General features: G+C 39.3%; 1 protein-coding gene across 1 annotated transcript in view; it reads right to left on the bottom strand.

Annotated features, from left to right (window-relative positions):
• Window positions 1-13,519, bottom strand: part of LOC131229424 (uncharacterized) — a 63,401-nt gene that overhangs the window by 45,304 nt on the left and 4,578 nt on the right. The window contains exons 3-4 of the mRNA XM_058225385.1: window positions 12,086-12,143; window positions 11,913-12,005 (exon numbers count right to left, since the gene is read on the bottom strand). Coding sequence (XP_058081368.1) covers window positions 11,913-12,005; window positions 12,086-12,143 — 151 coding nt within the window. The remainder of the gene's footprint in view (window positions 1-11,912; window positions 12,006-12,085; window positions 12,144-13,519) is intronic.

The following is a 13,519-nucleotide window of genomic DNA, read 5'->3' as shown; positions in this document are numbered from 1 at the left end:
AGTAACTCATTCTGGTTTAAGAGATGTTTATTAAATGAATAAAGAACGAAATGAATAAAAAGGGAGAATTTATTTTATATGCTTATATATACATATTTATATAAATATGTATTAGAGAAAAATGTAGGAGAGAAAATGTTCTCCTTGTAAAAAAAAAAAAAAAAGTGTACAAAGGTGGAACAGCAAGTTGGGGTCAACCGGGTCAGTGGGACAGCGAGTCAAGGTAGACCGGGTTTGGCTGGTTTTTTTTTTTTTTCCCTGTTGTAATCCTATCGCTGTTTATGGGTCCCATTATGATGTATGTGTTATATCTAAACCGTCCATCTATTTGGAGAACTCGTATTAAGGCTTGAGATGAAAAATAAGTCAGATCTAGCTATCAAGTGGACCACAACGTAAAAGGCAGTGGAGGATTGAACTTCTACCATTGAAATCCTTTCATGGGTCACAACAGTTTTGGATCATTATGAAATTTGTTTTTCCTCTTCATCCAGGTATTTGTAACCTTATGAATAGATTGGATGGAAAATATATGTTTTGGTGGGCCCTACAAAATTTTTAACGGTGAAAATCAAATTTCCCGCTGCTCGTTGTGGTGTGGTCCAGTTGATCTTTGGGTATGATTTGTTTTTTTTTATACTGCTCCGAAATGATCTCAAAATATGGATGAACGTTGTGGATATAATAAATACATAACTGTGGGCCCCATGTAACTTTGATATCTTTCGAACCGTTTGTACAACTCGGAGTTCGAGGAGCGTCAGCGCTCGTCTTCCCGCTTGAAGGAAAAAGCAGGGGCATTTTTGACCTTTGGGAGGGCGTCCGTACAGCTAGGGCTTATTCTCGCAAGGTAAAATGAGGTGGGCTTAGTCTCGTAAATGGGCTATAAATGGGTCGTACAGTCGTAAATTTCTCAATTTTATGGGATGCCGACTCTTGACTCTTGACAAGGCCCATCATCAGAGATGTGTAATCCCATGTTAAGCCCAAGGCCAAAAAACCAAGTTAACCTGTGATTCGGGTGGGCCACACCAAGGGAAACAGTTTGGAGAGACACGTCCACCCTTGATTTTTACAAGGCTCACTGTGATGATTATATGAAATCCACTCCGATCATTAAATGCTACACCAAGTCTAGGGCCCAAAAATCAGGCCCATCCACGAGTCATGTGAGGCCACACCAACGGAAACAATTTGGAGGGTGAGCATTGCCTCATACATTAATTTTAATCTTGGCTTCAAATTTATTGATGAGGCTAGTTTTTGGGCCTTGTGCCTAACATGGAGTGACACAGGTGGTGGATTTCAATTTTCACATGAACATCATGGTGGGGCCGACCCGAGACACCAACCCCTTTGCTTGCACAACCAACCTGAGCCATTGTTAAGAAATCTAGCCAAAGATAATCAATGTGGTAGCTTATTGAAAACCTTTTTGAAAAAGGTACGGTAACGTAAATTCTATAATAAGTAGGTAGTTTTTGTAAATTCCCTAAAATAAATGCATTTGGTTTCTTCTCACACTTCTCATTAAATGATAACAAACCTTTACAGGCTTCATCCAATCATGAAATACGGGATCAGAGAATGGGTTAACAGCGTTTTGTCTCTTTCATTTTCTTTTATCAAGCCACTGTTGCCATCGCCGTCGTCATCACCATAGCCTCGTCCCAGGTTGATACCAATAATACCAGTGATATTATCAATAATATCGCCAACACTTGGAACATTGGTCCAACCTATTTGGGATCAACTTTAAAATTTAATGTTTCGCCAATCACAATATTCGAAAGATGAATGCTTAGCAAAACTGATTGGTAGAAGTTTGGTGACCGACGGCCCACCTGACATCAACCCTCCTTTACCTGGGGCTTGGGATTGTTTACTGCATTGCTACCAAGCAGATTTTCTTTAATCAAGGAAAATTTTATTTTTATTTAAAAAAAAAAAAGAAAAAAAGATGCAATTCTTGAAAAACCTAACGGGCAGTGAGACCACAAGATGAACTGAGTCAATTAATCGAGTTACAGTCTTCCCAAATAGTTTTCGCTCATCAGCATGAAGTCAGCTTCACAATCAACTTAATCCCCTGGGAATTGAATTTCATAATAAAATGGTGAATACGCCTCATTAACTAATGCTGAAAATATTTTCTTTTAGATTTTTTTTTTATATATAATTAACAGCATTCATTTAAAAAGGCATAAAACCAAATCTGTTAAGTCGATGGATAATGAGCCACTACAAGAACAAGTCTGAGAAACACCTTCCTTGGCCAAACTATCAGCAAGGACATGGACTTCTCTAAGAGCATGATTAAAAGAAGTAAAAATAATTATTATAAAACGACAAATTTTGATTTTGTTTACACACTACTTCAAACGCAGGAGGCCATCCCTTATGGCTTCTAATTCCACTTGGTCAGAATCCACCGCATGTAGTAGACAGAAGAAAAGAAAAATGAATCCACCTTGATCATCCCTAAACACTCACACCCACCGGACTGCATTAGAAGATTATTCATGTTCGTTTATGCTTTTAAAAACAGGAGTTTAAACTTCTAAAACTATTGCAAAATGACCTGAAAAATAAATAGCATAGGTGTATCCACGTGCCCTCTTTTTTTTTTTTTTTTTGAGGTGGGAAGCAAGAGAACCAGTACCTATGTCATTTTTTACACCTAAACTTACATGATATAGTCCAGATCTGCTGAATATAGAATAAGAATTGATGCCAAAGACACAAGCTGGATGGTGGAGTTGATGAGTGCACATTAGATAATCTTATCAATGTTTTCCAGGATAATCTCACCCTCAAACTTAATAGATAAACTCACTACAGCGAAAGAAGAGGAAAGTCTATTTCCAGGATAACAGTCCAATTGTATTTGAAGACAACAACTTCTGTCTTCCAAACATTTCAGTTCAACCATCACTACTACAAGATGACAGTTAGTATTTCATATTGTAGTCTCACCCATAAGTGGAACATGTTCGGAGAAAGTCTATTTCAAGGTATGATGATCTCGCATCCATTCTTGGCAAATTTCAAGCTCATTGAATTTTTTATTTCTCATACTGCTGATGCAACACCCATGGCTAGGACACACTGGATCAGAGATGAAGATGACTCCTCTCAGGAATCTGGACAGAATGTTACGGAGAAAGTTTTAGATGAGATTGAGGAAAGTAGGCCTGAGGTGTGTTGGTCTTACGATAGTAGCGATGCAACACATGACTCTTTCTGAAGCCCTTTGCCTACTGCCACAAGGTCGGAAAATCCGTGTTCCACAGTTATTTTGAAGAAGGCGAAGTCGGTACAGCCTTCCGATCACATCAGTAACAAAATGGGGAGGTGGCCGAGGCAGTTAATAGGCCAACTACTACAATGGCTGAGGGGAATGGAATGACCTGGGTCAAGAGTTTTGAAATGGTAGTGCTCAATCTCCACTGTTTTCTGTGGTGTGGTCCACTTGAGTTCTGGATCAGCCCCTAAAATGATCTGAAAATTTGGATGAGCGGTGTAGATGTAATGGATATATTATGAGGAGGCCGACAAAACTTTGCAACAAAAACCCTGATGATGCAACCTACTGCAGTTTCTATACTGCACTATGCTTCCGATAAAATCGGTTCTGGGGAGCAGATTAGGGGATCCTTGGGGTAACACCTACTCTGACCGCGACGCCTACCTTGAGGCATGTGTTGTATATTCAATCCTCAAGTGGACGGCAAGACTGGAAACAATGGTCATCGAACACCCACCCTTAAAAACTTTTTAAGGCCCACCATAATGCTCAATTGCCATCAATTTATTGATAATGTCAAACTTACCTGGACGAAGGGAAACAACAAATAATAGCTACATCCAAAACTTTTTTAGCCCGCGATGAGTTTTTAACAGTGGGCATTTAATTCCTACTATTTGGTCAACTTGAGATTTGGATCTGCTTCAATTTTTACCAGGCCTAAAATGAGCCCTAAAAATTGAAGGATGGCATAGATGTACAACACATGCATCAAAATGGGCCCCACGGTGAGGGAAACAATCACTAACAGTTAACCTGATCTGCTCCCAGGATGCAGTTTGGCTAGTGACACTACTGATCGGTGCTCTGTGGGTCCCACCATGATGCATGTGTTTTATCCACATGGTCCATCCATTTTGGAGATCATTTTAGGGCTAGATCTGAAATATTGTTTATTTGCCATCTAACCCATTGATAAGGTCACACAGACCTGGATGAAGGGCAAGACACAAATATTAGCTTGATCCAAAACATGTGGCCCACAGTTTTTTTTTAAATTTTATTTATTTATGGTGAATCACCACCATTTCTTGTGGTGTTGTCCACCTAAGATTTGGATCTGCATCATTTCAAGGCCCATGCCTTAAAATGAGTTGACAAATAGATGGACAGCATGGGTATACAACACATGCAACAATTCGTCTATCATACATGTTACATTGCGTAAATGTGTGTCCATCCAGACCCTCCAAGCTGTGGGTGCATTGTAAATGAATCGTAGCCTCAAAATGAAGGTCATCGAGAGTACTAACAATTCAATTTGTGGTTGTTAAATAGATGACTAAAACTAAATTGTTTAAGGTATAATGTCAATTGCTTAATTGGGATGGGCAATGGCAAGTTTTTTCTTATACTACATAAAAATATATATAATAATAATAATAAATTGAGATGATAGGCGATAATATGACAAATTGTCAATTTTCAAACATTTGTCATTTGTGTTTACCAAATGAGTTTTTGTGAAAAAATTGCTTATTTTCGGACATCGGGTCATTTTCCAGACAAATTACGAAGCGAAATTTTCAGTACTTAAATACTAAAATTCAGTACTTCAACTTTTCGATACTTAAATTAATTTTCAGACTTTATTTTTAAGTTTACCAAATAACATTTAAGAAAATAAAACCTGATGGAAAGAAAAATGAATTTCACAATTGTGGGCTCCGAGGCCATTGACCGTATCACCTTAAGTTCTTGGGGCTCTGCAAAGAGAAAACTGGTTCAACTGGAAAGACCACAGGTGCTGGAGCAACAGTAGCATCAGTTGCAGGGCTTTCAGCTTCGGCTTGTCTGGGAGGCCCATCAACTTTGCTCCTATGTAGAAGCCCAGATTGGGAGATTTCCTGGGGTTCAGTGGTAGAACGGCCATTGCCAACCGGTCTTTTGTAAATTGGTGATGCCTGAGCCATAATGCTGGCAGGATTGGCAACAGTGCTAGGGAGCAACTGTGCCATGCCCTGCAAAGAGACAAAAGGGGAAGGGGAAAAAAGAAGAAGATTGATATCAGCCTTATAACCCATAGTCTAAAATACTATTGGAACATATCAGCAAAATTCACTGGTAGACCAGGTGCGTTTCAACATTTAGGTATTGGGTTTGAGTCCAGCCCTTACCTATAAGTGATTAATGTTAGAAATAATTGAATCTGGATTTACAATATCATGGAAAGGTGGAGCAGGATTTAGGTAGCTGCCCCAATTAGTTGTGATGAAGCTTAGATGATGATGATGATGATGACGACGATGTTGATGATGTTGTTGATGAAGTACAACATCATATTCTTGACAACTTCAATCAAGGAAAATATAGAAACAACTTAAACGAGAGATTGAGCTGCTTTGTACATTGATGGGGCCTAAATATCAGAGGATTGTGGAACAAGGCCACTAACACTTAGTCATTGCCACAACAAATCACATAATCTAGTGATCACTCTGATTAAAATAATTCATTGGGCAACCAATGATTTGACTCAGTGTACTAGTGTTGTACACTTACAAGTAGATCAGCCTGATTTTCATTCCACATGACATCTGCGGTTTGCACTATGGATACCCACTTTGGATTGACTTCATATTGAAAATTTAAAACTTAAATTGATGAAATTTTAAGTGAATTTGAAAAAACAAAATGTGGAAAATGTGGCCCACAAATCCATTGGATAGTCCAAATCGATTTTTGGAACATAGGCCTCTGGTGGATGACTTAAATTTACTCTCCTGTCTGTGGACAAGTAAATTTTACTTGCCCGATACTGCGCGGTAGGAACTGCAAACTTCAGGACACGATGTCTCCCTCATTTAAATCAGAGTTTGATGATCATGGGTGAATTGTGTAATACTTGAAAAGATCTATGCAATGGCAGTGATACTTCTTATAGATCATATGTGCATAATTTGAAATATGACCTGAGCTCATGGACGGCATCCTGCTGCCTAAACTGTGCTGGGCCATAGAGAAGAAAAAAAATTTCGTTTTTTTTTTTTTTGCTTTTGTTTTTTGTTTTTGAAAGGTAATAATTTTATCAATAGGAAGGCAAATGCGAAAGAGCAAACAAGAGTCCAATTACAAGGCAGACTAAGAAGAAACCAATTGAGGACACTCAGCAAGAGACTATGTTTGGGGCCTATTCCATTACATCTGATTTAATCCTCATAAAGACCCACGACACTACCCACTTCGATTGCAGAAACATCGATTATTTCTCTCTTCACGAGGCCCAATTGCCTGCCAATAATGAAAGCCTCCACAGCATCCTCCCTTTCTTCCTGACCCCACCCCAATGGCCAGAAATAAATAGAATCTCAATAGATCCCGGCATGACCCACGACACATCAAAGGTCGCCAAGAACCTCTCCCACGTCTCACTAGCAAAGGGGCAATGTATAAAAAGATGATCAACCGACTCTGCATCTTGCATCATGCACAACAAACCAACATTGGTGTTCATCATCTTCCTCTTCAAAAGATAGAAAAGTCGTTGAGAAGAAAGAAGAGATGGAGAAGAAGAAAGAAGTAGGACAGTAGGGGAAAGGACTAAGGCTCTATCTCCAGATTATCTTGGTCAGAGATTCTGCTTTGCTGAATTGAAATCTGAAAACAAGAGATCAAGTGGTAACACAACAGGATCAAGAAAACTATGAAGATCCAGGCGTTTTTACATTGTTTTGTTTCCAGTTTACTGTAACTTGCATGAGGCTGCTTTGATTCTTCTATCTTTTCTTTTCTTTTTTTTAACAAGTAATAAATGATTTATTAGAAAACAGTTGAAAACAAGTTGAGAAATAAAAGAGTAGCGAAGAAAAGATAAAACTGAAGAAAAACCCACTTCAGCAGATGAAGATGAGCATTCGAAAATATCCCTCTTGATTTTCCAAAGAACTTCCCACGGACATTCTTTGCTGTGAAAATATGTAGCATTATGCTCCCCCCAACTCTTCCAAAGGACGGCTAAAAGCGACATTCGCCAGAGGATCCAAAAAGGATTAGAGAGTTGTGCAATATGCCACATCCTAAACAGATGAAGAACTGAAGCCAGCATCACCCAAGCCAAGGACCTTGAACAAATGAGAGCAGATTTTGTGGGCGAATTCACAATTAATAAAAAGATGGTCTGTGGACTCTATGTTCCACGTGCACATAAGACCATATGTTCGGAAGGATCATGACCCATTTCTGAAGATTGTCAATCGTGAGAATGCACTTGCGGCCCACTAACCAAGCAAAGGTAGCCACCTTTGGGGGAGTCCCATTAGACCAAAAGGCATAAAAGATATCACCCCCACTGGTAATCGAAGCAGAAAGAGTTGATTGGTAGAGGGATTTAACTGAAAACTTCCCAGATGGGGAGGCACTCCATACCAGGCTATTTGGGGAAGAAAGGGAAGGGGAGATGTTGTGTAGGCGCATCATAAGCCTCACGAAATCATCCGCCTCATCATCATTTAGAGCCCTTCGACATGGAGGACACCAAACCTCTCCCCCAACCTTGGCAGAGAAGCAACTAGCCACCATTATATTCTTATCAAGGTACAAGCTTGCCAAAGAGGGAAACTTCACTGACAAAGGGGCATCGCCGCACCAACAGTCCACCCAGAAGCGAATACAGCTGTCACGCCCAAGAGAAAAGGAAATGTTGGGTTTGATTAAATGTCCTAGCGATGAAACAACTTTCCAAAAACCCGAAGCATGATACAGCAATGATATTTTTTGTCTCCCAGCCCTCAGCTTCAACACCATACTTGGCTTGTAAGACTTTTCGCCACCAAGATCCTTCATCTATTACGAACCTCCATAGCCACTTTCCAAGAAGAGCCTTGTTCATGGACTCCAAATCCCTTATGCCCACACCTCCCCTCATGAATTGGCTTGCAACCTTCTTACCATTTGAGAAGATGGAACTTGTGACTGTTGTCTACACCTTGCCATAGAAAATCCCTCCTGAGTTTGTCCAATCTCGGCAAAACAGATTTTGGAAACTTGCATAACGACATATAGTAGACAGGAAGGTTTGAAAGAGTAGCCTTGATAAGGGTAACACAAGCAGCCATAGTTAAATGTCTCCTCTTCCACATGGATAGTCTCCATTCGAATTTATTGACCACCCGATTCCACAAATGCTTCAGAGGAGTGCCCACACATAATGGAAGGCCCAAGTAGGTTGATGGAAACGAGCCCACTTTGCAACCAAATATATTTGCAAGAAGTCTCATCAAGAGAGAGACCAATGCCCAGCATCTCACTTTTGTGAATATTGATCTTGAGGCCAAACACTTCTTTGAAACAACCCAAAGTTTTCCTGAGATTATTTAAATAAATAAATAAACCGATGCAAAATCCTCTCCCCTTCCTTCCTGTATTGCAACCACCAACGTCATAATTAACAGAACTTTCCAGGCATCGTAGTTCTCTCCACCCCCTAGACATCTTGGTGTGAAGTGGAGACTCGAGTAACCGGGTAAGGGAAGGTGCCTAATCCTTCTTCCCTAGTAATTGGATCCCTTATTCAGGCAATTTCTTGTAGATCAAAGCACTAGAGTCATTTTCCACCATCTAGTTCTAGCTCTTTGTACAACTTCTTTCTTTTTCTTTTTTTCTTTTTCTAATAGCTCTTTACACCAGTTGTAACGACCCTCAAATATTTTCATCATGAATTTCAACTTGAAATGGGACCAACCACCCCACCTTCCTACACTATGAGCTAACCAAAATTCGGTAGCGATATCCCAGTCCCAAGAAAGATGCTATCTTCCCTTAAACACATCTTGGGATTGCTAATTTACACGCCAAAAAAATAGCATTAACGGTCCCAAATTGAAGTGATCAATACTCACGAAGAGTAAATCCGCAAGTAGGACCTTTGTAAGAGTAAAGATAGATGGACCTTCAGTCCAGAGGGTTTAAAAGGCCTGCCAAGAAAAATTGGACGGTCCAGATCATGTTGATCATCACGGGGATGCCACTTTTGAAATATGCGGGTACACATATTGTGTACACTCGCTGTACACGAGACCATGTAAATGGTCAAATCGGGTTTGACCCGATAAGAACCAAAACAAATTCAAATTCCAATTCTTTCTCCCGCCCGTCGCTAGCTCAAAACTGACCATCCGTGTGACGGTGCAAATGACCACCATCCGAATACAAAGGTGAGATCCAAACTGTTCACCTGATAGATAGGGTCCCACTGAACCTGGCCTTGGTGTTACCTGGGATTGAAAGTTCCCTACGCCAGCTCGGTCAGCACCAGATTTTGTATTGCAAAGGAAAGGCACTGGCGATGGAGATAGAGCCACGCACACCGCCCCTCTGGCCGATCCGACCGTTGGAAACAGTCAAACGGAATCCACACATGCAACCAAAGCCCCGTCAGCCCTACTGTTTACAAAAATGCTCCCCTACCCGTCGGAAAGCGAAAAAATCCTTTCCACTTATAGTAACGATGCATCTCATGTGTTTGTTGGCGCCTAGAAGCTTCTCCCAAGTTAATCCAGAGCGTCGAGATTAGGGCTCAACGAAAATATTCTAGCAAACGAGATGAAAACGAGAAATTGCAGCGGCGGTGGGTTTTTCACTTGTTGAGTGGCTGTTTTAATCAACAACCCTCCTTGCGCCGTGAAATGGACCCCACATCACTTTTAGGCCTTATCAGGACCGTCCAAACAGCCCTGATCTATGGATTAGCCACTCAGTTAAAAAATGTCATTTTCGTCTGTCATCTTCCTTAAACTGATTGTGAGACATACCTTCTGCAAAATCGGACCCATTCACTGATTCGGGCCATTCATCGTGCGGCCCACTCCATTTACATTCTAAAGCACCCCTCCATAAATCTAGCTTTGTGCCTACTTCCTCATCTTGTCAATGAGAACTATGGCATCTGCAATTAACATGCACCATGGATCTCTTCCTGTAAATGCCTCATCATCTCGTCCATAACCAATGCAAAAAGGTATGGGCTAAATGTTGACTTGTAGTACAAGCCTTCAGTAATTGGGAACTCACTAAGTACACTTGTCTCTCCACTAATAGTCCTCACATTTGCTACCACTCCCTCATACAAATCCTTAATCATATCAATATATCCTCTGGAGATTCCTTTCTTTCCCAACACCCACTACATTAACTCTCTAGGGACCCTATCATATTGCTTTCTATAAGTTAATAAAGATCATGTGGAGATCCTTCCTCCTCTCATTATATTTCTTCATCAATTGTCTTAATTAGGAAATACCTTCAGTGTTAGATCTCCCATTAAGGTATTCCAAAACGGTTATGTAATGGCCGTAAGGGCCGATACATAATGTTGATAGTGGTAACCGTTAGGCGTTATGGGGTTGTAACACTCATTACAGGAAAAAAAAAATGGCCCGCAACGGCCTGTGACAGCCCCGTAACCGTAACGGACCATATCGTAATGGTAATGGCAATGGCCGTTACAATCACCATTACCGTTATGCAATATCTTGCCTACCATGCATGAAACCAAACTAATTTTCTAATACATTCATCTTATGCCTTAGTCTTTGTTCATTCACTCTCTCCCAAAATTGTATAGTATGCTCATAAGTTTAATCCCATGACAATTAGTGCAGCTCTATATGTCTCCTTTATTCTTAAATGTCTTGGTCCTTGCAATTTCTTTCAACCAAGACATATAACTACATGCCCACTCTGATTCTCTTGTTATATAAAGTTCCTCCTTTGATGTGTGAAACCATATCCTAGAGTAATGAGTAATGTATATTTCTTTTCTCTATTGTCTACATGAAATGGGTGTATTTTCTCTGACAAAGTGTACGTTTATCAAATTTTTAGTCATATGAAGTATGAGAATGGCAGCATGTAGTTTTGAGAGGCCCCATAGGAACTGAAGCTGGATCATAAAAGATAAGGCTCAAACAGCTAGCTAGCCAAATCACCCACTTGGTGTAGTAAGCATTGCACCATATTTCAAGAGAAACGCTAATGTGAAGGCAATAACATGATGTGATGGCATGAAACAATAATGAGATGATGCACATGTTCCATCGTAATCAGCCTAATCTGCAGCAATCACCCCAAATTTGTATATGAAAGTAGGTCCATGACAAGGAGTACTCTTAACATATCCAAGAATTAGACTTTCAAAGCAACAAGGGAAGTCTACAGGACTGGTGCAAGCTTAGAGCATTTAACAAGATGAATAAATGCTGCAAAGACAAAAATAACATAAAATACCTTTAGCTCTAACAACCGTAACTTCTGATTCTAAGATCGCTGAAATTTTTATCCCATCAGCAATATTAATGACCAACTGTCTCTCTCGTTTAAATATAATATCTCCATCATATTTAATGATCATGCAAAGCAAAGATTATTGAAGGATAATCTAATCATCTTTTTCTAACAGCAATCTTTAAAAAGATCACAATCTTACTATTTCATGGAAGAATAATTAAAAAGATCCTAATCTTACTATTTCATGTAGGAAATAACTGACGCCATAAAATATAATCAACTCTAACCGCCATATTTTATTTTTTAGCACATCAGCCCTTCATATTGAAAACCTTAGGAATTGGTAACCCCAATAAAATTATTGACATAATAGATAAAACACCTTCGGACTCTAGAACTTGAGCAAGTTTTCTTCTTTCTGCTTTTGCTTGCATCTCTATAATTGCGCCAACTTTCGGAAGAGGAGATATGTCCCCTAAAGAGATGGAGAGCTAGTGAGGCATAATATGGAAAATTGCAACAAGAAAATGTACACATCAAAATTAAATTGCTCACTTATCGCATATCGTAGACACTTCACACCCAAAGGAGTACCAACTTCATTAGTTGACTTCTGCAACACCGATGAGATTTCACAAAAAGTAAATGTGAGAAGTTCTTTTTATCATGGTAAAAAGGAAACATGTAAGATATTGAGTAGTACGAGAATGGATGCATAAACAAACTAAAATAATCCAATTGTCATTTACTTCAAAACTTCAATAGCATGCTATAGAAATGAGAAGTTTTATAATTATATGTTCCATGTTTGTGAAAAAAAAAATATATGGAGACAATCATATTTAGTGTACATGGTGTAGAATAATAAATTAAAGATATAAGAAGAAAAGAGAGAGGAGAAAGTTGGGAGAAGAGAGAAAAAAGATTTAGGGCTAGACGTCCCCACTCTTCCCTTTATAGTAATAATAAAAACAAAAAAGTATAAAAATACCCTCACTAATACTATTCATATTCCAACGAGTCCCAAACCAATATACTAATCCAATATAAAAGAAAAAAAGATAAGTGGGGTCATACAATGGGATAGCCCACATCCACATGCATTAGGTGGGTCGTACAACTGTATGGCCCACATCCTCATGTGTTAATCAAACCGGAACATGGATGGTGGTTTTTTTAAAGAGTTGTTTATGCCAAGCTTGGAGTATATGCGCGTAGACTAACTGTGAAGAAGGGCCTTAGTAAAAGCATCAGCAAGTTGATCCTAAGACCAGACATATGGTGTAGAGATTTCACCACTAAAGATATTCTCAGGTATCAAGTGACATTCGACTTCAATATGAATGAACTTTTATAATAGACCGGATTGTTTGCAATATGGGATGCTACCTGATTTTCACAAAACAACTGCATAGGTAGATTCACCACAAACCCCATTTCATGTAACGATTTCTTAATCTACATTAACTCACAAATAGCATGAGTCATTGCTTTATATTCTGCTTCAACGCTTAATTGAGCCACAACACATGACTTAGATTTATTCCCACAAATGTGCAATACCCAGGAGTAAACCACCTATCTATTAAAGAACCTACCCAGTTTGCATCAGAGTATCCTATGACTAAATATGATTGTTCCATCTATACAAAATTCCCTATCTTGCCATTATTTTAAGATACCGCATAATCTGAACAATTGCATCCATGTGAGGTACCCTCAAAGAGCTCATAAATTGGCCCAGAACACCCACAACATAAGATGTCTAGCCGAGTGATAGTTAAATAGATAAATTTCCCAACCAATGCTGTATACTTTCCTGAGCCTTCAATTACATCTCCTTGATTACCAACAAGTTTGTGATTCGGCCATAATTAACGACCACAGAGAGGGTAACAAAAATGGAGTTCAACTTGGCAATAGGAGAGAATGTCTCAATATAATCAACACCAAGGTTCCAAGTATATCCCTTTGCAACCAAACAAGCCT

This window comes from Magnolia sinica, chromosome 16, assembly GCF_029962835.1.
Source record: "Magnolia sinica isolate HGM2019 chromosome 16, MsV1, whole genome shotgun sequence".
Taxonomy (NCBI): Eukaryota; Viridiplantae; Streptophyta; class Magnoliopsida; order Magnoliales; family Magnoliaceae; genus Magnolia; species Magnolia sinica.
The sequence above is the reverse complement of the archived record's forward strand: the minus strand, read 5'-3'. Positions and strand labels throughout refer to the sequence as shown.